Below are 24,368 nucleotides of genomic sequence, written 5' to 3'. Positions count from 1 at the left end.
ATGTCCCAGGAAGATATCTGTTCAAGAGCGACACCAACACTGGCAGCGGAACTGAGGACAGAGGGAGACAGACCAGAGAGCAAGCACATCCTCTTAACTACATGTTCAGCTGCCTGAAGCCAGCACTGTCCTGGCCTTTTTGTCATTATTATTCCCCATTTCCATTGATTTTTAGAGAGAGTAGAAGGGAAAGGGGGGGAGGGGGGGAGCCATTGATATGAGAGAGACACATCGATTGGTTGCCTTCCACATGTCCCCCGCCAACCTGGACCGGGAAATGAGCCTACAACCAAGGTTCATGCCCTTGACCAGGAATCGAACCTGAGACCCTTCAATGCATGGGCTCATGCTCTAAGCCACACTAGCCAGGGCTATCTTGGCCTTTTCAGTCACAAGAGCTAATGCATTCTTTTTTTTTTTTTTTTTAATCACACCAGTTTGAAGTGTGTGCGCGCGCGTATGTGTGTGCATCTGTGTGCGTGCGCACACGCAGGTGTGTGTGTGTGTATGTGTTACACCTGAGTGAGTTCTCTGTGGTCTAGTGGTAGAGCTAATACTTAAGACTGTCCGAATCCAAAGCCTGTGCCATGTCCGAGGGCTCAGAGAAGCACTTAGTAGAGAACTAAAATGATACCTTAACGAATAAGAGACGATCCGAATGTATCTTACAGTAGAAAAAAAACAACTCCTATTCTTCTTCAAACTCTCGCTCAGGGTCCACTCCTCTGTCTCCCCAGAGCTGCTGCCCCCTGTGTCCCAGTGCTGTGTGACAGTCTTTAATGCATAATGCAAGCGGAATGAAAAAGGATCGTTCTGAGCTAGCCTTTTACTACTTTCGCTGACAAATCAGATGCACTCCCATCTCCAAAACAGGGAGGATAAATACTCTGCGGTCAGTGTGCCTCCATAGCAAACAGAAGCCCAGCAATCAAGACCTATAGAACAGCCGATTCTGCCCCCTAGAGGTGGAACGAAACAAAACACTGCAGCAGAGATCCCAGCTTCTCCAGCCCAGGGTAGCCGTGGTAACAGTCACATGCCCTGCACACGCCAGACAGAACACCGAGGAAGTTTGGTTTCTTCTCAAATACCTTAGACTCACACTTATTATGCAGACAGGTACCCATACATGCCTGGAGATTTTATACTTAGTGTCAGCGTTTGTAGAATCTCGATGCAGATCCAGATTCTAGGACTTCCTCCTGGACTTCCCGGCGCAGGCTATGCACTAAGAAAATGTTTTTCTCACATAGCTATCTACAATATCATTTTCAATATATATCTGTATGAAAATAATTAACATGTCTTTTGATTCTCAGAAAAGATTTCTTGTGCTACGTGTATTATAAACTAACTTTTAGGCGGGCAAATATAGATTTTCTCTTTTTAAAATCTTAAATGAGTTTAAGTCAAAAAGAGACTATCTATTAATGCCATAAATGGAAAATCACGACCACATGCCACAAGCAAAAGGCAGACATAAATTCCGACCCAGCACAATGGCACCTGCTTTTGTGCCAAAAACACCGGGAAACTCAGGGCCAGAGCATCATGTACCTGCAGCCCTGCCAGGTGGGCAGCGCTGACTCTTTTGCAAATGCACCCGCCGTGTTCACTCAGTATTCCCGGGACACCTACTCGGGAGGACGCAGTGAGCACATCACAGTCTGCTGTCAGGGCCCCACATTCTAGTGAACGAAGACAGGCGATAAAAGAAGTACATTTGTTGTATGTCAGACAGCGCTAAGTGCCACCGAGACGAGAAGAGGGAGTGTGGGAAGGAGGGAGGTCTGCTAGCCAGGGGGTCTGAGAAGGCCAGAAAATGACACTGAAGGAAGCGAAGGAAGAGAGCCCGGTGGGCATCTGGCACAGGTGGCAGGAACAGCAAGTGCAAAGGCCGTGAGGCTGGAGCAGAGAGCGAGGCAGGGAATGGAGGCCATGGGGTGGGACACGAGGTGGAGACTCTAAGGAGGCCAGGAAGCCCTTGCAGGGATATGAGATGACCTGACATCATCTCAGCTGGGTTCTAAGTGAGCCAGGTGGGCTGAGGCTGACCCCATCCTCCCTGAGAGCGGGGGACGGGCCTCAGACCTGCAGGGAACCTGGAAACACACGTGAAGCCTGAATAGCCTCTCACTCGTAAGGAGAAGGCATGCCAGCTTCCGCACTCCCAGGCTGGCGCTAAACTGATTTAGGGCTGCAGTTACCTGTCAGAGCCTCTCAGTCCCGCGGACCGGCTGCTTGGCCTGATGGGAGGAGAGGCAGCCGAGGTGCATTCACCTCCTCCACCTCTGCCTCCACCCCCTGGACTGCAGTGAACTTTTCCCTCTAAGGTCAAGCTGGGCGGCCTGAATGGACACTCCTTCTCCATGGGGGCAAGCAGGCCCTTCCTATTTATTCCAAAAATATTTCCTGAGCTTCTCCTATGGCTTGGGCAGTGAGCTAAGTAAGGGCCAGACTAAGATGAATGCAACCTGGCTCCACCACGCTCTCTGACCTCATTTACACACACACACACACACACACACACACACCCCAAAGTCCCTGATCCCAGTAGCCCTGCTGGCTGCTTCTCAGAGAAGCCATGCGCCTTCCTCCTCTTGCTGTCTCCCCCGCTCTGGGCCTCTCCTGACTGCCCCAGGCCTCTGGGCCTCCTCACTCTCTCAAAGTATCTGGTTGTTGGTGGCTCCCCACTGGGATGCCAGACCCATGGAGCAGGGCTGTGCTAACTCCACTGCTGTATCCCCGCCCCCGGCCAGTGCCTGACACACACCAGAGCTTACAAAGTAATGTGGAAAGGAACGAACGAGGAGGAGAGGAAAGGAAGGCAGGAAAACAAGATGGCTGTTCTCAAGGAACTTAGTGAGGAGGCCACTGAATGACAATGACTGACGCCACGGGGTAATGCCTGGGCTGGGTGGTGACACAGTGCACAAGTGCCTGCCATCCATTGAAGACTGGTCCCCTCTCACCCCGCCCCTCACTGACGATGTGGTCCTTTCCTCTCTCCCTCCTTTCCCACTTCCCCTCCTTTCCTTCCTACCTCCTTTCGGGCTTACGGAGTGCCTCCTATCAAACAAGTTAACTTTGGGCAGAGAAGGGAGTGTGCTCGAAGCGAAATGATGCACATGAGAGTGAGCGGAGTAGGAGAGACAAGGGCTGGAGCCAGGGGCAAGGGGAGCATGGGATGATCCGGGGCAGGGCCAGACCACCAGAGCCGCGTGGGCTGCAGCAGGCGCTTTCCCTTAACCCCAGACCCATGGGAAGCCACTGGGGGTAACTGGGGTAAGAGGGTGGACTGGGAACAGAGTGGAGGGGGCCCAGAGCAGATACTGGGGAGCAGGTTGAAGGTGGCTGCAGGTGCTCAGACAAGGGGTGCCGGAACCTGGAGAAGACAGAGAGAAGATATTTTTAAGGTGAAGGCCCAGGACTTGCTAATGGCTGGAAAAGGGAGGCAAGGGAGGGGAGGTATTGGGGATGAACCCAGAGTTTCTGGCCTGTGTAACTGGCAGTCGGTGATGGCATTCTCAGAGAGGTGAAGGCTGGGGAGAAGCAGGGCAGAGTCAGTTCGGGACACTTGTGTTGAGACTCAGAGGCACACCCAAGAGGAGCTCAGGGGCTGGCAGTTGGAAGTACAGGTTTGCGGTTCAAGGCTGCATGTCACTGGTAAGATGCCCCTTGTTCCCTGCCTGCCCCCACACAGACTGCGTGACGGCCTCCCTCGGCTGTGTCCGGAAGCATCCTCACAGAGTGCTCCCTGGTGGGCACTTATCAAAGCCCCTGGACATAGACCTAGGCACGTGTCATGGATCCTGAGCTGGGCCTAGGTCACTCGCACCCCAGCTGCCGGCAATGGTGAAAGCTGGCCAGCTCAAAGCCGAGTCCCTTCCAGAAAGTCTGCTAATTTCTACTTTCTGAAACTGGTCGATGCCAAGGGTACAAAGACCCAGGCTTCTTGTCTCAGCTGGAAACACCTCTGAGGGCCACTATCCCCAGAGCTCCCTATGGATCATCACAGCCTGCATGGAAGTTCAACTCCTCCCCTGCCCAAGCCTGCTTTCCTCACCCCCACAGACGGTGGAGGAGTTCTCCCCATCCACCTCCTACCAGGCTCCGCCCCCTCCCCAATCTCCTGCCAGGCTGTCTCCGGCCCGGAGCCGGCTTCCTGGGGACTAAGACAGTAGGTCTTTCCCCCTTGACCACAGCTCCTAGGCAGGACTGAGTCTCAGGACACCGAAGGCCATCGATAAATACTCTTTGAACTGAATGGGCAATCCTGACTCAGCCAGGACTTCCCACAGTGGTCCTGAATTCAAACTGGACAGACCCAAGTCCCAAAAGTACAATGAATTCCTTGGACCACAGACCCAATTTTTTTTTTTAGAGAAAAACACTGATGCAAGAGAGAAACAGCAATCGGCTGCCTCCTGCATGCCCTGCCCTGGGCAACGAGCCCACAACCCAAGCATGTGCCCTGACCGGGAATCGAACTGACGACCTCCTGATGTATAGGATGACACTCAGCCAACTGAGCCGCTCCAGCCAGGGCCAGACCCCAGTTTTAAATTCTGAAACCTGGTTGCCATGGAGGTATGTGACTTTGGCCCTCAATTCCTGGGTCTTCGATCAATAGCTGAGCAGCAAGGGAGACGGTCAGGACTCAGCTGTGGAGGCAGGTGCCTGGGCAAGAATCCTGCCCTGCTGGTGTGAGCGGAAGGAGGTACCTGTGCCAGTCTCCTCCACGGCCCACTGGACTGATGTCCTAGTGGCGCTGTTCGTAACAGCCAAAAAGTGGAAGCAACCCAACTGTCCACCAAAGGATGGCTGGATAAACAGGGTGTGGCGTGTCCGTCCCATGGAATATCCTTGGGTCATAAAAAGGAAGAAGCACTCACACAGTCTGAATGAGCTTGGAAACATTTTGCTACATGAAAGAAACCAGACACAAAAGGCTACATATTGTATGACTCCATTTATATGAAATGTCCAGATCGGCAAATCCCTGAGACAGAAAGTGGATGAGTGGCTGCCGGGAATGAAGAGCAGCTGCTAATGGATGAGGGTTTCTAGCGGGGTGATATGTTTTGGAATGAGACAGCGGTGATGATTGCACAGCATTGTGAATATACTAAATACTGTTTAATTGTACACTTTTAAGTGGTGAATTTTATTTTGTGTAAATTATATCTCAATTTTAAAAAGCAAAAAAAGGGGGATGATGACTAAAAGCATCCATCTTATACATATGAAATGATTATTGGAGCACTGCCTGGTGTATAATGCATGTTCAGTAAACATTGGTAACTAAGATGACATCGATTAGAAACATCCAGAAGTTTTAATCATGATGGTACAAAATCTGAACTCACAGTTACCCTAGAGCCAGCTCCCTGAGCTACCCAGAGGCGTTTTTTGTCACAAAGTTAACACCACCCGAAATTCACACAAAGAAAAGATGACATGACTTTTTTAAGGATGCAACTTCCCTTTTCCCCGTGTAGGAGGAGGCTGAGCTAGCCTGTTTCTGGGGAGAGCAGCTGGGGGTAGGACCCGCTCTGCCTCCGGAAAGGGGCTGCCCCCCCACCCTGGGAACAGGCCGGGCTGTGACAATCAGCACCAGCCCTTGAGCGTCATCACCGTGGCAGCAGAGAACGCCACGCGGCCCCGTGCCGGAGGAGTGGCTGCACTAATAAGCAGCGGCTTTGCAACGTCTGCTCTGGCGTGTTTGTGCAAAGGGGAGGACTCCCAGCTGGCGAGGAGGGCGAGGAACAGAACATGGCTGACAGGGGAGAGGCTGGCGCAGGCTGCAGGAGGCGGTCCTCCCTCAGGCTGAGGAGGAAGGGAAGGGGCAGGGAGTCTCTTCCAGCCCCTAAAGCAGCCTGTGTCCTCGCTGAATGTGCTTTCTTAAGAGTGGAACAGCAGCCCGCAATTTCCACCATCTCTTGGTCTCCTGCTTGCTCCTTCCAACCCAGAGCCCACCACTGGGATTTGCTTAAGACACAGATCTCCTGGCTTCCCTCATTAAAAACCTGCAACGGCTGGCTGGCGAGTGAGGCGACAGAGGCACTTTGGGGAGTGATGTGGCAGTATTCACTAAAACAAGACAAAGCAGTCCTCACAGAGCTCCCATGTCCTCCGACCCGCTCCATGGAATCTCCTGGAAAGACACACACAGGTGCGCAAGGAGGAATGTTCAAAATGCTAAGCCTCCGGCAGGAAAATGGCTAACTAACCCTCGGTCTGTCCCTACCTGGCTGTAATGAGACTTTTTCTTTTCAAAGACATAGTTTATTTTTAACGCCCAGGATGGACTTCGTATACTTCAGAGAGGTGAGGCAAGTTACATGTTACAAAACCAAGTTATAGAACAACACAGTCATCGTGACCTCATTCTGTTAAATATACACACTCCAAAATACCACATATAGTGTATGGCTACCTCGGGCACACAGACACGCAGAGAAAGGTCTGGAAGGGTGCATGCCAAGCTCGTGACAACAGCCATTCCAGGAGGGGCAGATGGGCTCAGGGAGAGGTAGGCATTGGCAAAAGGGACTTGAGCCTCATCTAGAAGGTCAGAAACAATTTTCTTAAGGAAGCTGTTTTCATGTGTTACTGTATAACCTCCACCTACCCTACCTCCCATTTCAAAAAAGAAAAAGAAAAAATCGATGGCTCCACATCCCAAACAGACGCAGCTGGACAGGTTTCCCCAAGCCCAGGTCCCCCCGGCTGTCAGCTCCAGGTCTCGGCAGGTTTGAAGCTGAAGCCCTGAACCCCTCCTCGTTCCATCTCAGGGATGACCACAGGCTTTCTGGCTGCTCAGATCCTCTCTTTTCTCCCACCTGTCATTTATGACATGTGCTGCCAGACTCTGGGCATCACCCTGCCTATGGCCACGGGTCAAGCACTGAGACTGCTGCCCCACCGCTGCCCACAGGTGGCTGGACTGGAGCAGACACCTGACCCAAGCAGGGCCAACAATCCTGGGGAGTTTGGACTAAAAAGTTCAGGGAGATCTGACTCTTCTCTTGAAAGGAGGAACGTGAACTCGGGAGTTGCTGGTGGGGTGATTTTCTGCCAGGAGAACAGAGAAATAGAGAAAGCGGGTTTGTGCCGAGTGAGAGTGACACAGATGCTGACAGGCATAGAGGTGAGAGTCAGAGAGAGGACTTTCTGGGACCCCCGAGGACCCCGGCACTGGTTCACTATCTTCAAACCATTCTTGACATGTTGACACCCAGACTCATCACTGCCCTTGGATTCTCTGAAGCAGCTGCTCTTCAGAGCCTTCGAATGAAGTAACACAGTCCCCCTTCGACTAAAGTGGATTGAGGCTGTGTTTGTTCAACTGTCCTACGTAATACAAATACTTACTCTAAACTGTTATGGGAACTAGAACTAATATGTGAAAACCGCTTACCTCAGTGCCTGGCCTACAGTAAATAACACCCACCCCATGGTTGCTAATGGCATCATTAGAATCAAGCCACAAGGACGTGCTATTACAGGAACTGCACAAATTAATCACCTTGCCCAGCCATCTAAATAACTCTTCCCCCCAAGGGTGGCCCGCCATGGTTCTGTCTTTGATCCCATCCCAGGCCATAACTTTATCAATGGCTGGCTCTGGCTATGAAAGGCTGTTTATTGATTCTGTGGATGACATTCAGACGGGAGTCACACCGAATAAACTGAATGACGAAATCTGGGTTTAGATCACCTGCCACAGGCCAGAGATGGATGAAAACAGCTTGATAAAATGCATCCCAGCCGAAGTAAAGGTCCTGTACAAGGAGAGGCTCTGGAAGCAAAGTCTGGCTTGAGAAAGTCCATGACACAAAGAGACAAAGGCAGGGCTCTTAGTTAATGTGCTCAGGGCAGGCTAGCAGGGTGTGGTGTGGCTGCCAAACACCCCCACCCCACAGCACACACAGTGAGCATGTTAGAAATTCTGCCAGAACACAGAGTGGAGGGGAACTAATATGTTTTAGCACCTACTGTATGGCAGGCCCCATATTAAACACTCAGCACACTGTTTCAGCTGATACTCCCACTAGTATATGGGCTAGGTCAGTGGTCGGCAAACCATGGCTCTCGAACCACATTCGGCTCTTTGGCCCCTTGAGTGTGGCTCTTCCACAAAATACCACATGCAGGCACGCACGTACAGTGAATTTGAAGCTTTGTGGCTCATGCGTAGAAGTCGGTTTTCAGCCTGAGCAAATCTATTTTGAAGAAGTGGTTCTAACGCCGAGCCATACTCAAGGGGCCAAAGAGCCGCATGTGGCTTGCGAGCTGTGGTTTGCCGACGACTGAGCTAAGTGTTAGGATCATTATTGCCACTGGCTGGACAGGTAAGAAAGCTGAGGTTTAGATAAGTGAAGGGACTTGACAGAGGCAGCAGAGAGCAGTTAGTATTTGAACCCAGTTCTTTTATAAAGTACACCCTTCCCTATATCCTGCATTGATCAATTCATAGTGGGAATATTCAGTTTGGTTCTGACACCGTGTGTATTTAGAGAAAAATGAACTTCACCAGGAAGATGGCAACTCTAACAAGAAGTCATCTAGAGACGGATTCAAGTTGGAAAGACCAAGAGCAAGTACACACATCAGCCTCTCCTTTCCATATCCACAGAAATGACGCCATTTAAAATCCACAGTGGGAGAGATCAACCAAAGGACTTGTGTGCATGCATATAGGCTAGCCAGAGGCCATGGACAACAGGGGGTTGGAGGCATATGTGGGGAGGAGTTTGGGATGGGAATGGGGGGATGAGGACAATTATGTAATACCATAATCAATAAAATTAATAAAATAAAATAAAATCCATAGAGCACAGAAAAACAGGGAGGGTGCCATCAGCAGATTACAAACGGTGAGAAATCCTTGAGAAACGGATGCAGACAGAGCTGGATGAATGAAGAGAAACAGGCCACGTCAGAAGTCCGGAAGGAGTGCTGTAAAAGGGAAGTGGTGTTGGGCGGCTCCAAACCTACAGCGGACACATTCTCCAGCGGGAGGAGAGCGCCTGAGATCAAATGTCAGAGGGTGATTGATGACTCCCGCAGGGACACCAGGAGGTGGCCCTTTAATCCACACAGCTAGTGGGAGACATGACTGGGGGTCTCTGGGTCAGAAAGGCAAAACTTATCCAGAAGCCAACGGGAGCTCCTGTGCTCAGAAGACAAACTATGAGCACCATCCTTCTTGCAGCAAGTGCCATCCCTCTGCCCACAAGTCCCTGGCAGCGAATTAGAGTGAAAAGAAACAGCATTGACAGAGAAGAAAACAGGGGATCACAGAACATGGAAGAGCACATATTTACAAATTACTAAACACACCAGGAAAACTCACAACTCAACAAACAGAAGCACTAACAATCAAAGAAACAGAGACAACAATGCCAGCCAGCACAGATATTTAAGTATGTTTCTCAAGGGAGCTTAGAACAACAGAAGAGGGAAGGTGGCCTGAGAGGGGCTGGACTTGTTTATCCCCAACCTCAGTGAATCTTCAGATACCTGGGGAGGAAGGACTGCTGACTCCCACTTACAGATAAAGACACTGAGCCTGGGGGTGTTTACATAGGTCCCTGAAGGTCCCCTGGCTGTCTCCCAAAACCATCCGCCCCCTCACCATTGCGCACCAGTGCACAGAGCACGGAGTTTCAGATCGGCAGCCCTGCACTTACAGTGGAACTGGGGCGGGAGGCCTCATAGCTGAGCTGAGTTTTCCTCATTGCAGGTGAGGATAATACTGCTTACCTCACAGGGTCTGTGAGGTAAGGATGGAGGGAAAGCATTTTTAACAACTGGGCTGCCCGTCCGTTTTGCCACTCCCACTACTAAGTGGCAGGGTGATGGACAGCTGTTGTCTTTTGTCTGCCCGCTATCCTTCCTCCCTTCTTCTGGTAACAGGATCCCGGTGGTCCTTTGGGAGAAAACCTTTTCCTTACCATGTGATTAATTCAGGGGTGACCCCACCCCAGCCTTGTCTTCATGGGGGTGCACAGCCACAGGCTGAGAGGAGTCTCAATTCGAATACCGGCTGACCCTGAAGTGAGGGGGCTGCTCTAGCTTGCTGGAGTCACTGGGAGAATTATGACAGGAAGGAGAAGACGAAGAATCAGCTCCTGTCGCCTCTTTAGGGTTTACTGCGTGTCAGGCATGTTCAGAGCACCCCTGAGAACTTGATGACATAGGTGCCACTATTGTCCCCACTCTACAGATGCAGAAACTGAGGCTAGGAGGCAGTCAGGCACTTGAGTAACTGATGAGCCAGGATTCTAACCCAGGCCATGTGTCTCCAGAGCCTGTGCTTTCTCCCACGTGCTACGTGGCCTCTGTGCAGAAGCCTGGAGCTGCTGCGGCCGGCGGGCACCAAGAGAGAGCAGCCTGCCGGAGAGCGGCCCCATCATGGAAGGAGGCAGAGCGGAGGGTGCTGAGTCAGAGCCCCTGATCCAGCTGTGCCTGCTGTGGACCAGCCCTGGTGAGGCCACCACTTCCCATCTTCGCTGCAGCTGGTTGGAGGGCTTTTGCCACTTGAACTGTCTGAGAGACAGGCTTATGGACCCTAATGAAGCTGAGGTCACAGAACCAGTGGCTCTTGTCAGACATGGGGACCACTGAAGTGACGGGAGTCCAAAGAGGGGAGCATGAGTTTGCAAAGGTCAGCAGTGGTGACTGGGGACTGGACCTCACATGGCCTGACTCTCATGTCCCTGGCCGGGCTCCTGCAGAGGTGCCCCAGCCTAGTGACAGGCAGTTCTCACAGGCCCACTGTCACCCAGGAGGCATATCTTTGACGAGTAATCCACAGGAACCTCCTTTTCTCAGATAGCATCATTCTCTTTTCACTGTATTCCATAAAGTGATTTTGGGGGTGGGGAGGTAAAGGGAGACACCTTAAATGCAATTTCATGCCTAAGATTCAAGGATACAGGCAACTCTGATGATGCTCTGTTAAAGGGCACACTGCTGAGCCAAAACAGGCTCGGGAAGGAAAAGCTGTCAAAATTATCTCTTTCCAGTCCCAAACGGGAGCTCTCTGATCGGGGGTTTTCCTAGAGTTTAATTTTGTGTCGGAAGCTAAGCTGATGCCAGGAAGGTTTTAGGCATGTCAATCTCCTTCCTGGCATTTTATCAGAAATTGGTGGTTGTGGCTTCATGGCTGTTGTGCAGCTGGGGTGATGGGTTATGTCTGCACACAGCAGCCTGGCTGCAGCCTGGAGTAGGCTGGTGATTCAGGGGCAAGTCATTCTGATGGGAGGGCTTATATACTTTCTCATCAGACCAGTTCACGTCCCGCTTTTCTTGCGAAGACTTCTCGCCCATCTGACTCAGAAGGTATTAGCTTTTTAAGCAGCTATTCTAACCTTGCCAGCCCTAAGTTACAGTGTTCACCATTATTGAGCAGCTAGTGTGTGCCACTGCCATAATAAGCACTTCACGAATATTAACTCACTGAGTTCTTCCCACAAGCCCGCGGTGCAGGCTCTGTAGGCAGTACCCCTACTCTCTGCAAGAGGACATCGAGTCACAGACAGACTAGGCAACTCTCCTGAGTGAGGACCCTGGCCTAGGACCCAGGCTGTTTGGTTCTAGGGTTCCAGGGTTCCAGGCTCAACTGCTTTGCTGCACAGCTTCTAACTCTGCCATGTGACTATTCGCCCTGCAGCAATCAGTTGTCAATGTTACCAGGACCCCCACACTCCGAACGCTCAAAGCTGCAGACACCAAGACTCAAGAAGCGGAAAGCCTGACAACACTAACTTTACAACTGGGAACGCGTCTGGCAGTTGATGTAAAATGGATTTAATTCTTCTCTGCCAGAAATGTGAACTAAGAGGAAAAGTGCAGATGTGGAACGTCAGCTGTCATGTCAGGCAGGTCCTTGTAATGCAGCATCACCAGCTTACACTGTCTTTCTCTCTCTCTCCCTCTCTATTTAAATTTTTAAACAAAGCAGTTGAGATCTTTAAATATGGAAGAAGCAGCTCTGACTCCCCAGAAGGCTGAAGTGACAAGAATGCTGAGAGCTGCACTAAGGAAGGGGAGGGCTCCCTGCTTGCATGTGAGTGGACTCGGAAACTTACGCTAAGTTGCCAGGTTTCCTCCGCCCTGTCCTCTGCAATGAGCCACATGCTCAGAGCTGAGGGCCCATGAGGGATGGTTTTCAGAAACAAGGTGCTGGACAAGCCCCCAGTCCTTCTCAGGACAGTGCCCAGCTCCACTCCCTGCGCAGAAAAGTGGACTAGGGAACAACGGGGTGGCCAATGAATGGCTCTGGTGTGTGCACCTCAGCCAAGGGCAGCCCCGCTTGAATCTGGCCAGGATTCTACAAGGGGGCCTGGACAGAAGCTCTGCCCCTCTCGTGCACTATTAGAAGACAAAATAGAAGCATCAATATTAAAAGAGCACATGCCCTTTGATCCATTAATTTCCGCTCTTAAGAATTTAACCTTTGACTCTTCCTGTGTATGTGCACAGAGATGCCTGCTCTAGGATGTCTCTAAAGTGCTCGTACAGTAGCCAAAGACCATTAATAGCCTAGACAGTCACCACCGGGAACCAGCAATATATTTATGAGCAAGCCCTTATATGCAATTACTTAGCAACAATACTGGATCGGAACTGACATGAAATTTATAGCCTTTTTTTAATCCCATTTAGTATGAATATTCATATTTTCCTACAGATACACTGATGCATTTGATTACAGAGTGCCGTTCTAGGCCATACTGGGATGATATTATTATACTCTATAACTTTATTTGGCCCCAAAGGTCTAAATAAAGGATTATGTTCCCATGCATTCATGACAGAGTACTATGCAGTCATAAAGAGGAATGAAGTCTGTGCATGTGTCCTGCTATGGACATGTTGGTATGTGAAAACAAAATCCAGGATCAAAACAATGTGCATTGCATGCTATCATTGTGTTAAGAGGGGACTGGGGCAGAGAAAGTAGATATGGTCTGCATAGAATATTTCTGGAAGGGCACATAAAAATTTGATTACAGCAGTTGCCTATTGAGAGGTGTAAGAAATGGACCTCTGTGATCCACTAAAGCATGGTCAGCTTCTGATGGAATTTGCTGAATTTCCGCAGGACAAGCAGAATGTGGGGAGGAGGGAAGAGGATGTAGGAACGAAGAACTGCACATGGGCCAGCATTATGGTGGAAACCCTCTCCAAGGGTCTGCCTCAGCTAGACAGGGGAGGTGGAGTCAGCTAGAAAGGCCTCAGCACAATTTTTATAAATGGCCCGATGGGAGACATCAAGACCTAGGTGACATGTGAGGAAATGGGTGACCTCATAGTACTCAGCCAATGAGGAACCAGAGGAGGGACTGAGTAAATAGGCTGTGTTCCCTGGCCCACGTGTGAGCCTGTACAATGGAGGTCCACTCTCGAGAGTGAATTAAAGTCTCATTTCGCCACGCTTCAGTTTCCGAGTCCATCATTTGAAATTTGGACAGGTGAGCATTTCTCACAGAAGGAAACTGGGTGGGGGGCTGGTGTCAGGAGCCCTCTAAATGCCCTTTAGTACTGATTAGCCAGATCGATCAGACTCTCTCTCTGGCCTCTGGACTAGAGAAGGAACAACTATTAGAGAGGTGCATCAAGACAACAAGGTGCAGAGATGAGATGGGAGCAGAGGCGTGTCCACGCTGGCACACAGTCAGCTGTGCAGGTCTCCCATCCCTGGCTGTGTGGCCAAGATCCCAATCTCCTATTTCATCTGGCAGATCTGAAAGGAGTCTCTGCTTAACAGCAGGAAATGCTTATGCATGCTCGTGTGTGCACGTGTGTGCATGTGTGTGCATGTGTGTGCATGCAAAAGGAAAGCTAAATCTCTCCTAGGTGGTTGAGTTAAATGACTTTCTCAGTCCTCTATAGAGTGCACCCAGTAGATGAATGTGCTGTCAAGAGGTTTTTCCCGCATCTCCAATCAATTACAAAAGAAGGCAGTCCTCTGAGAGAGGTTGGGGGGATGCAGGTGGATTAGAGGGGACAGAACACAGCTCAATTGCCTAGGGGCGCTGAAGCAAGGGAGCCCCCTTCAGTAAGAAGTACAGTTGTACCCCTCAGAGCTTGAGCATCAACCTATGAACTAGGAGGTTACAGTTCAATTCCCAGTCAGGGCACATGCCTGGGTTGTGGGCCCGATCCCCAGAAGGGGGTGTGCAGGAGGCAGCCAGCGGATCAAGGATTCTCTCTCATCATTGATATCTCTCTCTTTCGCTCTCTCTCTCTCTCTCTCTCTCTCTCACTCTGAAATAGATTTCCTTTAAAAAAAAAAAAAAAAAAAAAAAAAAAAAGAAGTGCAGTTCTGCTGCCTCTTAGCTCTTAGTCCAAGGGGAAAGCTCTCTCGGTTAAATACTAGACATTCTAAGGAATGATCAACATTGTAACTAACATTATGGAATGCCTACTATGGTACTATGGGTCAGGCACTACACCAGGTGCTTCAGAACACTCAGCCTTTACACTGCAAACCAGCCGCCAAAGTGGGTATTATCAAATGAGGAGAGGGGGTCTAGAGACTTGTCCAAGGTCACATGACTGGGCTTTGCTACAGAAGCACCTGGTGGGTGCTAATTCACAGTTAACTCGGTGAAGTAGGAGGTCATGCTCCCAGTGCCCCATGCTGCTGGGCACCAGTGTGAACTCTGGGCAGGGGGGTGATGAATAAAGATTTCTTTCTCCTCTGCAGTTTCCTTTTCTTTAAAAACACTGCATGATAAATTTACTTCCTAACGATTTCTGAGTAAACTACAATGGCCACAATTTCAAAATCATTAATAATTCATGACTAAGGGCCATAAACACTATATAATCTCCACAGGCAGGAACCATGAATGCTTGTTGAGAATGCTTTTCCCAGCTACATGGGAGTACCTACCGACTTGAAGCCAACCATCAAAGAGATTTTTCAGAAATGCTTCTAACCCTTTCGAAGCCTCAGGTCAAGATGCCTCTTCCAGGAAGTCTTCTCTCCCCGCCGCACCCTGGGTCTCCTCTATGTCTGCCACCCTTGCCTTTGATTTGTGCCTGTGTATGCCTCTGAGAGGCTGGGAGGAAGGGAGGGAGGGAGGGGAGAGGAGGGCTTGAAAAGGGGAGTCCTCCAGCCAGGCCGGCATGGGGCGTGCAGGGAAGCACCCAGGGTTAGTTACCACCTGTGAACCCTGCTTCCCATCACAACCACTTGGGGGAATTAACAGGCTCGGATGCCTGGACCACACTGCCAGAGATTCTGATTTAACTGGTTTGGAAAGAGGCCTGGATATGAGGGTATGTAAAAGCTCCGGGTGGTTCTGCGGCGGCAGTGCAGCAATGCTTGTGAACCTCTGCCATCAAGCACTCAGCAGGGGCCTGCAGTGCAGCTGCTGAAACCGTTAGCTGTGGAGCAGGATGGGGGCAGGGCGGCGGCCTGGAGAGCTCTCCTGAAAGGGCCGCATCCGCAACAGCAGCAATGGCCCTTGTTGCCACAGGAACAAGTCTCCACTTTCCCAAAGAAGCCAGAAGGGTATATTTTTACATGAAATCTCCAATTTTTACTAAATGTGGACCCCTAATTCTAAAAAACTGTAATAGAGTATGGGCCAAATAAAACAACCTTTGGGCTGAACTGGGCCTGGCAAGCTCACTGAGAACAGCTGCCCATCCTCCCTTTGCCGTGTTGGCCCTTGAACACTAAGAGAAATACCCGTGGAAACCACGTGTCCTCTGGCCAAGGTGTAAGGAGGCTGGAGTAACCTCACCACCCAAGAAACACGCCATGTCATCCACCTGTTCTCACCAGCATGTCTTCTCATCTTTCATGGGGACAGAGCTTGTCTATTGAAAGATGAAATAGAGAGAGCCGGAGACCGGGATGCCAGGACACTCCTCTTCTGAAAGTGAGGGAAAATAGAGAAGAGTACCACTGCCGGCTGCTTCCAGAGAGAGAGCGAGGGCCGGGGTACAAGCACCTTTAAGGGGAGGAAAGTGAGAGGACTGGGCTTAGGGCACTCAGCACACACTCAGCTGATTGGTGGTTTCATGTAAGGCCTATGATTAGGGACCTAGGGACTTAGGAATCGGGGGCTTAGGGTGTTTGGTAGGTGCTAATTGGTGGTCCAGTGCTCAGGAATGTCTGGCTGCAGGTGGAGTTTATATCTGTCCATCAGTTGGAGGAAGGGAGGATCTATCATCTATACCTGGCATCCTGTGTAAGGCACAGGGCATTAGGAGGTGCAGATTCCACAGACTGGGGGGCGAGGAGAGGGGAGGTAGAAAGAGGAGGTGGGTGGAAAAGGCCTGTTATGACATATCAGGGTGAACATCCTGGCAGCTTGTCATTGATTTCTTTCTCTTGTTTCTCTGACCAAGCAAAAGCCCTATTAGAGAGTCAGCACCCTCTTTTTCAGGGTAGAAGTTGGATATTGTGATAAACAACCCCATTCTCTATTTTCCCTCACTTTCAGAAGAGGAGTGTGATCTGAAATGCTCTCAGGCAACTGACGTGATGGGAGTAGCCGGAAAAGTGGCAATTAGGGGGGTCCTGCTGCCAGTGAGAGGGGGGCGAGAGTGTTTCCACTGGTTACCTGCTCCCTGCTTCCTGGGTTCCCTGCTAACTTCCTACTGTGGATGGATGGGATGCTGCTGTTCTGTGGCCTAAGATACAGTTAGGTTTACACCATTCACTCCTGGCTGAGCAGCGCTGGTCGCCATCCTCGGTCACTTCGCAGAGGAAGACAGGTGTGTGCAGGCCTGAGCTCACTCCCATTCTTTGCAGGAGACAGGCACACCTGCGCCTGCTCCCAGAGAAACCTCCTACCAGAGAGGAGCAGAAAACCCACCCTTGTTCAGCATGGAGACTGCCCTCTGGAGCTGACATTTATTTAGGTCATCCCAGCAGCATCAAACTTCCCAAGTTATGTCCCCGCCCTCAGTCCAGGCAGGTTGATTAAATAAAAAGAAAACCCACACTGGCTGTTCTGGCTGCAGCTGAGAAAAGTAGGAAAGAATGAAAGTCACAACTGATAGAGCCTCCCTTCCCCCAACTGATGGATGGAGTATGACGTAACCTGTACCTGCAGACAGACATTCCTGAGCACCTAACAAGGCACCTTATATGGACTGTGCACTGAACCACCAACCAGCACCTGCCAAATACCCTAAGCCCCCAATTCCTAAGTCCCTAGGTCTCTAATCATGTGCCTTACATGAAACCACCAATCAGTGTGTGCCTACTACCCTAAGCCCCGTCCCTTCCCTTTCCTCCCCTCAAAAGGCATGTTCACCCCCCTGCACGTGTGCTCTTTCTCCTGTGGAAGGCAGCCTGGCAAGGTCTTCTCCTCCAATAAAGCCTGTGTCCTGGTCTCCTGGTCTCTAGCCCTCTGTTTCATCTTTCAACAACAAAGTAAATGGGGCGTCCAAACCCAACCTGCTTCCTCAGAGCTGGCTGGAGGAGGCCAGCACAGAGGAAGCAGAGCCACGGCGAAGACCAAGTCCTGTGGCCATTTTTGAGCCTCTGGGCCCAGCTGAGCCTGAGAAATTCCCTTAGAACTGTGTCACTTTGCAATCAAGAATGTTAGTACCCAAGTGTTCATGAATTCAGGATTGGTTGATATTTATGATAAGCTATTGATATATACCTTCATACCCCTGCACCCATATGCTACTATTAAGATCCAATTTTAACTCCCCTGAGTTTGAGACCCCCCTGCATGGTAACCTATGAGTCCTTGCACCACTTCCCATCTCAGGCTCAATGACCTTGCCGCTTCCCTATTCGTGTCTCTGTGACTTTGACCATGGCTTTTACTTGGCCTAGAAATCTCCTACTCAGCCTTTAGGAGGCAGCCTACACACCGGCTCCTCTGCACAGCCTTTCTTAATTAATAATCACTGGCAGTATGCGACCCCCTTTGGGTACTGAAATTCTACTTTCTTTGCCCGTCTCTCACTTTGTATTGGCACTTTGTATTATAATGATCTGTTGCACATCCTGAGATCAAGGACTGCCTCACCCATGCCTTAGTTCCAGCCAGTGCCTGGCACAGAGCAGATGGGTTCAGAATGGTAGGTTTCAAGAATGGCCATAATAGTTTGTAGATTTCCCCTCAAGAAGTGAGACCTATTTCCCCACCCTTGAATCTGGGCTGACCTTGTGGCTCGCTGTGAGAAATAGAAAGTGGCAGAAGTGACCGTGCCAGTTCTGAGCTAGGACTCAAGAGGTCCTATGCTTCCATTCAAACTCTGAAGTCTTGAACCTCCATGTGGCTAGCTTGCTGGAGGATGAGAGAACATAAAGCATCCTAACCGACAGGTAGCTCTAGGTGACAACAGTGAAGGACAAATGCATAAGTGATCCCAGCTGAGGTCAGCAGAACCTAGCCTATCAGCAGAACCTAGCCCATCAGCAGACCTGCCCAGGTAAGCCCCACCCAGACTGCTGAGCCACAGAATTATGAATAAATGTATGGCTGTTTTTAAATTACAGTGATTTGTTACACAGACAAAGCTAACTGATACATTCAACAAGAGATTATTACCAACAAATGACACTGGTTGATAACTCTAGTTGCCAAGTATTATTTAGTCAGGGATTCAAGCTTGGGACTCAGAGAGGAGAGCCAGGAATACTTAGTCCCCAGCCTGCACGTCCCCCTCCACCCCCGCCCACTTCCCTTCAAATAGCTGCCTCCCACCCGCCCTCACATTTACCTCCTTGTTCTCCCGAGAGCAGGACCGGCTTCTCTCAGCCTTTCGCAGAGTCTGACCTGTAGCAGTTCAAAAGCAGAACCAGAGATTAAGGCTGTTTTAAAACAGCTAATGTATCACCACAAATGCTTTTTATTTGCAAACTGGATAGGCAAGACCAATCATAATCAAATGATTTTAAGAAAATGTAGCCCATTATTATGATGGGGAAATGGTATACTCTTGAAATAAAGCAACAGCAAGGAAATGCTAATTCACACGCGTTACTTGACTTTAATGAACAAAGCCCCAGCCCTTTAATCTGGAGCATTATCTGCACTCTGCAAGGGCCCACAGCCTCCAGTGTGCCAGTCGAATTGCATTTTTATTAAATTGTTTGGATTATAAAATGCCTTCACATAACCTCTGAAGTGCCGCACCAAACCCCAAACTTAGACACAGGTGACGATACAGATGGGAATTAGCAGGAATCCCCGCATTTCACATAATGGGCAATTTCAGAGAAAATTGTTGCTTATCTCAGAAAACTGGTGGCCTAACATTTGAAGGCATGCATAAATTCAACAGATCGACACCAGAATGTTTAAATAGGCTGTTCTAAATGCAGAACTTTTATGGCAGTGCCCATTATAAAAGAATTCCTTGATGAAAAATTAATGGTTGCCGTGGTTTTAAAATAGAAAATGATAGTCACTGCACATTGTCAACGCGTCTCCCAAACTGTCCAACTTCGCCCTCGAGTGTGCATTTGTGAGGGTGCCACAACCACATGTCCCATTAGCCAAGGGCACCTTGAGGCAGGAGCAAGAAGGCTTAGTGAAGACCTATTGAGAGGCAAGAGATGGGGACCACTGGACATGGTCACTTCCAGTGGGTCTACACATGACTGGGGCCTGATGGCAGTGGGACTCCCAGTGGGTAATAAAGCACAAGGCAGGAAACATAGCTCTTTCTATGAAGGTGAGAATAAGGGAAGAGCTAAAGCCCACAGATGAACCTCTGGCCAAACTAGGGCCAACATTTAAAAGGATTTAGAAAAGAGACACCTGGTGACTTCTCAGGAGACCACGGATTAGACAGTATCTTGGTATAGTAAACATCTTTTGGGTTATTTGCTTAGCCATAATAACACCCTAAACTGCCCCCTTCTCTATTCTTCTCCTCCCCATCCCCAGGGTGGGACCCTGACCCGCTGCAGCCAATCAGAATCGCAGCCTCGGGGACTTGGTTCTGAGAGATGGGGTTAAGAGGGCCAGAGCAGGGTTCTGTGTGTGAGCCAGCCTTGAGATAGAATAGAGAATGACAGACAGAACGGACTTAGCTGAAACTGACTGCATGCCTGCCTCTGCGGTCACAGAGACACACTTAGACTATCTGGATGTATTTTCTTTCTTTCCTTTTCTTTTTTACTTTTTTTTTTTTTTTGCCTTAAGACAAAGAACCCAGGGTTTAGGAATGAGAAAGAGCTGAGGAAAGCATACCGCTGGGGGGGGACGGGGGGGGACGGGGGGGGGGGGACGACGGGGGTGTCGATAGTTGCAGAGGTTGTAGGTGTGTTAAAACAGGGGGTATATGAGAACTCTGTACTTTCTACTCTGCTTTGCTATGAACCTTAAACTGCTCTAAAAATAAAGTTGTTAATTTTTTAAAATATATTTACAGAGAGAAAGGAGAGGGAGAGTTAGAAACATTGATGAGAGAGAAACATCAATCAGCTGCCTCCTGCACACCCCCTACTGGGGATGTGCCCACAACCAAGGTACATGCCTTTGATCAGAATCAAACCTGGGACCCTTCAGTCTGCAGGCCGACGCTCCATCCACTAAGCCAAACCGGTTAGGGCTATTTTTTATTCTTTTTATTTTTTTTTTATTTTTAGAAAAGAGTCCAGGATATAAGAATCAAGTGATATGAGTTGTTAGGCCAATTTTATTCCAACTTCTGTACTCTGAGGCTCTGGGGCAGGAGCCAGGGTGGACAGCTCCCACAATCACCTGCTCTGGCTGTCAGAGGAGGGACACACCAGGTAATACAGGCCAGGTGATGCTTAGCCTGGAGCTAGGAGACAGGCCTGGACCTGGAACAGGACAGAGTGGGCTGGAGGCCAGGGGTCAGGGAAGGAGGCTTTTAGTAGCAGAAGTAGTTCTGAGGCAAGTAAGATGCCAGCAGGGCCAAGTAAGGCCCAGAGCAAGGGTAGGGAACAGGAGGGAAACAAAGCTAGGGCAGGGTAGGCATGGTGCACACCGAAGTCTAGCAGAGGTCCTTCCTGTGCTGGTCGGACATATGTCTGGGGACCTGGTCCAGTGGAAACCTAACCAACAGAATCTCTCTGGACCATATTTCCTTCCTTAAAAAAGAAGAAATTAGACTGAATTACCTCTGGGTTTGCTTTTCTTCTATAAAATTCTGTTTCACCAATAAGGAACAAGGAAAGAAACCACCATTAAGCTGGGTCATAAAAACAAAATATTAATACAAAAAAACATAGAGCTTAACTACTGAAATATGAAAGCAAATCTCTCTACTGGAGTTAATTAGAAGCTTCTTTATTCATTAAATTGGAAAACAATGTGCTTATTTTCCAATGAAGATAATTTGCTCTAATTACACGCATTTGTTATCTAATGCTCCTGTCCTCACCCCACTGAGCCCCTCTCTCCTCCAGGTAACTCAATGTGGACAGCTCCTTCTTGCCAACGATGGGAGGAACCAGATTACACCACACCCGTCTACTTAACTTCTCTGAGTATCCTCCTACCCAGATCTCATTCTATTCCCACAATTCAGCGAGTGAGATGGAAGGAGTAACATCTATACTAATAAAAGGGTAAAATGCTAATTAGACTGAACATCTTCAGGACGACCTTCCGGATGTCATTCCCTACATCCTTCCTGACAAAGCCATGTTGGTGGGGCCAAGGCAGAGGAGGTTAGAGGCAATCAGACAGTCAGGGGAGAGCAGTTAGGGAGACCAGGTCAGCAGGGGAGAGCAGTTAGGGCAAACAGACTATCAGGGGAGAGCAGTTAGGGCAAACAGGCTATCAGGGGAGCGCCGTTAGGAGGATCAGGCTGGCAGGCAGGTGAGCGGTTAGGAGCGAGAAGTCCTGAGGAGTCCCAGATTGGAGAGAGTGCAGGCCGAGCTGAGGGGACCCCCTTCCCATGCACGAATTTTGTGCACCGGGCTTCTATTAACATATATGCTGCCTGCAAAATTAAGGGGATGTTCCTCTGCCTTTTGCAAGGTGACCTGCCAGATTCAGCTATGAAACAATAAATAAGGCCAAATGTAAATGACACCTGAGTACCTCACTTTACAAAACAGATGTGTGCCTGGGGAAAAGATGAAAGAAGTGAATGCACTGAATTTTTTAACTACAATACCGTCCTCTCTCACTTATGATTTCAGAGAGATTTTATCTGCCCTCAGGATTTCTTTTCCATGGTAGGAAAACTGTAGCATTCAGTTTTACTTTTCTCTAGATGCTGATAATAATATTCATCACTACCATTCAGACAGGAGTTGTTGCTTCCTTGGATGTTAGCTTCTGAAGCCATCAGGCAAGGGGAAATCAGCATCAAAATTACCGCTGGTGAGAGCAGCCTTACACCTCCCGCAAAGCACAGTCTCCGGGACACAGCCTTTTAGATCCACTGCTGCAGACTAGTGAGCATGTGCAATATTTAATGCATATGGAAATGTATGCTACATGATAAAAATGTCATTTATGATATTTCTAATTAAACTATTCATATTGTAATTACTCACTCTATTTTCCTCGTGGAGTTGGAGGAGAGTAGCAGGGGTGGGCCCAAGAGTGGGGCATGTAGTTCATGAAAGTTAAATGCTGGCTTGCTGCAGCCCCCCTGCACTGGACACCTAATACGTGCCAAGTCTACACAAGCTTCGTGTCCCACATCCTCACAACCACTCCTTTACGTCAGGGGTCAATAACCTTTGTCTGTAGAGCTACAGAGTAAATATTTTGTCCTTTATAGGCCATAAGGTCTAAGGTACAACTAACTAACTACTCAACTCTGCCATTGCAGTGTGAAAGCAGCCATAAACACTATGTAGATAAGAAGTTATGGTTGTGTTCCAATAAAACTTTATTCATAAAAACAGGCAACAGTGCCCTGGTTGATGTGGCTCAGTTGGTTGGGTGTGCTCCATGCACCGAAAGGTTGTGGGCTCAATCCCAGATGGGGCATGCAAGAGGCAGCCGATAAATGTTTCCTCTCACATGATCTCTCTCTCTGTCTGTATCTTTCTCTCCCTTTCTCTCTAAACAAACAAACTAACTAACAAACAAAGAACTAAAGAAAACAGGCAGCAGGCTAGACTTTGGCCCACAGGCAGCAGTTTGCTGATTTGCGCTTTAGATGGACAGTATTATTCCCATCGCTACAAACCAATGATGAAATGAGAAACAATGGGGGTGATTGAGCTGCTTGCTCAAGGTCACAAACATGTAGCAGGGCTCAGGGTGCACCCAATCACCATCAGCATTACCACATCCTCGCATGAGCAGCAGCAGCAGTGCTGTCATTACCACCACCATCATTATCATCACCACTAACAGGACCTCACCTTAATCAGAGTTTGCGTGTGGCCCTCATTGAGCTCCAGGCTAAGTACCTAAATCAACTCGTTTATTCTTCACAACTACCCTACAGAATAGGTACTATTATCCCACTCATCAGAGGAGGGCACCCAGCCCCAAAGAGGTTAGGGAAGTGTCCAGTACCACTCAGCTAGTGAGTAGCAAAGCTTTGATTTGAATCTGGGCAGTTTGGCCCCAGCACCTGCACGCCTACCCGCTAAGTACACTGTCCCTGTCAGATCTTTAAAGACAGGTATAAGAAGGCCAGAATGGGCTGGGGAGGGAGTCTGGCTTAAGGATCTCTTTCTGTGGTGCAGCTGTTTAATGTACATGGGACACCTAAAGCAATTAACAAGGGGATTAGAAGAAAATGACTCCTCAAGGGCAAAGGGAGATGGAGCTCCCTACTGGCCAGAAAAAGCCAAATGTGAAAAGGCTAACTTGGCAGTCACAACACACCATTCACTGGGGTAAACAAATGCACAGCCTTGACCGGCAGGGGTGGGCTTTGGAAAATGAAGGTGAGTCAGTGGAAATCCTGCAGGCAGAGGGCCCGGCAGGGACCTCCCATCACAGAGGAGTTCTGAACAGAGAACTTGTGTCTCCCCGCTGGTGTGATGGTGCTTCCCTTAGGTTACTAAAATAAGCTTATTTCTTCTGCTGTCCAAAGAGGAGGGCTCGCAGTGCTCTCGGTCTTATATGTCTATGTAATTTAATTTAAATGACAAATGTCCCATTGAGATTCCACTTTCCCTCACCTCTCTGACTGGCAGGAATCCAGAGGTTTGACAGTATACTGTTGGCAAGAGCTGGGAAGCAGGCACTTTTGAGCGCTGCTGGGAGGATTACAAAATGGCACAGCCCCTTTGGAGGATATTTCAGCGACAGCCTCACAGGACAATGCGCTTCCCCTTTGAGCTAGCACTGTCACTTCCAGGAGTCCACTGTGAGAAACGCCTCCACAAACAGGAAAGATAGCCACTGTCTCATCACTTACATCAGCGAACATTAGAAATAACACTTAAGTCTCAGAGTAGGGACTGGCTG

General features: G+C 49.3%; 1 protein-coding gene across 6 annotated transcripts in view; it reads right to left on the bottom strand.

Annotated features, from left to right (window-relative positions):
- KATNIP (katanin interacting protein) overlaps positions 1-24,368 on the bottom strand; it is a 181,737-nt gene that overhangs the window by 130,063 nt on the left and 27,306 nt on the right. For 4 of the 6 annotated variants that reach the window (XM_084882882.1, XM_084882884.1, XM_084882886.1 and 1 more), the window contains exon 2: positions 18,724-18,779. The exons of 1 other annotated variant lie outside the window; for it this stretch is intronic. In XM_084882882.1, coding sequence (XP_084739008.1) covers positions 18,724-18,779 — 56 coding nt within the window. Of the gene's footprint in view, positions 1-18,723; positions 18,780-21,097; positions 21,127-24,368 lie in introns of all 6 variants that reach the window. One more of the 6 variants, XM_084882883.1, reaches the window with a different exon arrangement.

Source organism: Pipistrellus hanaki, assembly GCF_964339955.1.
Source record: "Pipistrellus hanaki genome assembly, chromosome: 4".
Classification (NCBI taxonomy): Eukaryota; Metazoa; Chordata; class Mammalia; order Chiroptera; family Vespertilionidae; genus Pipistrellus; species Pipistrellus hanaki.
This window is presented reverse-complemented; position numbering and strand designations above follow the sequence as displayed.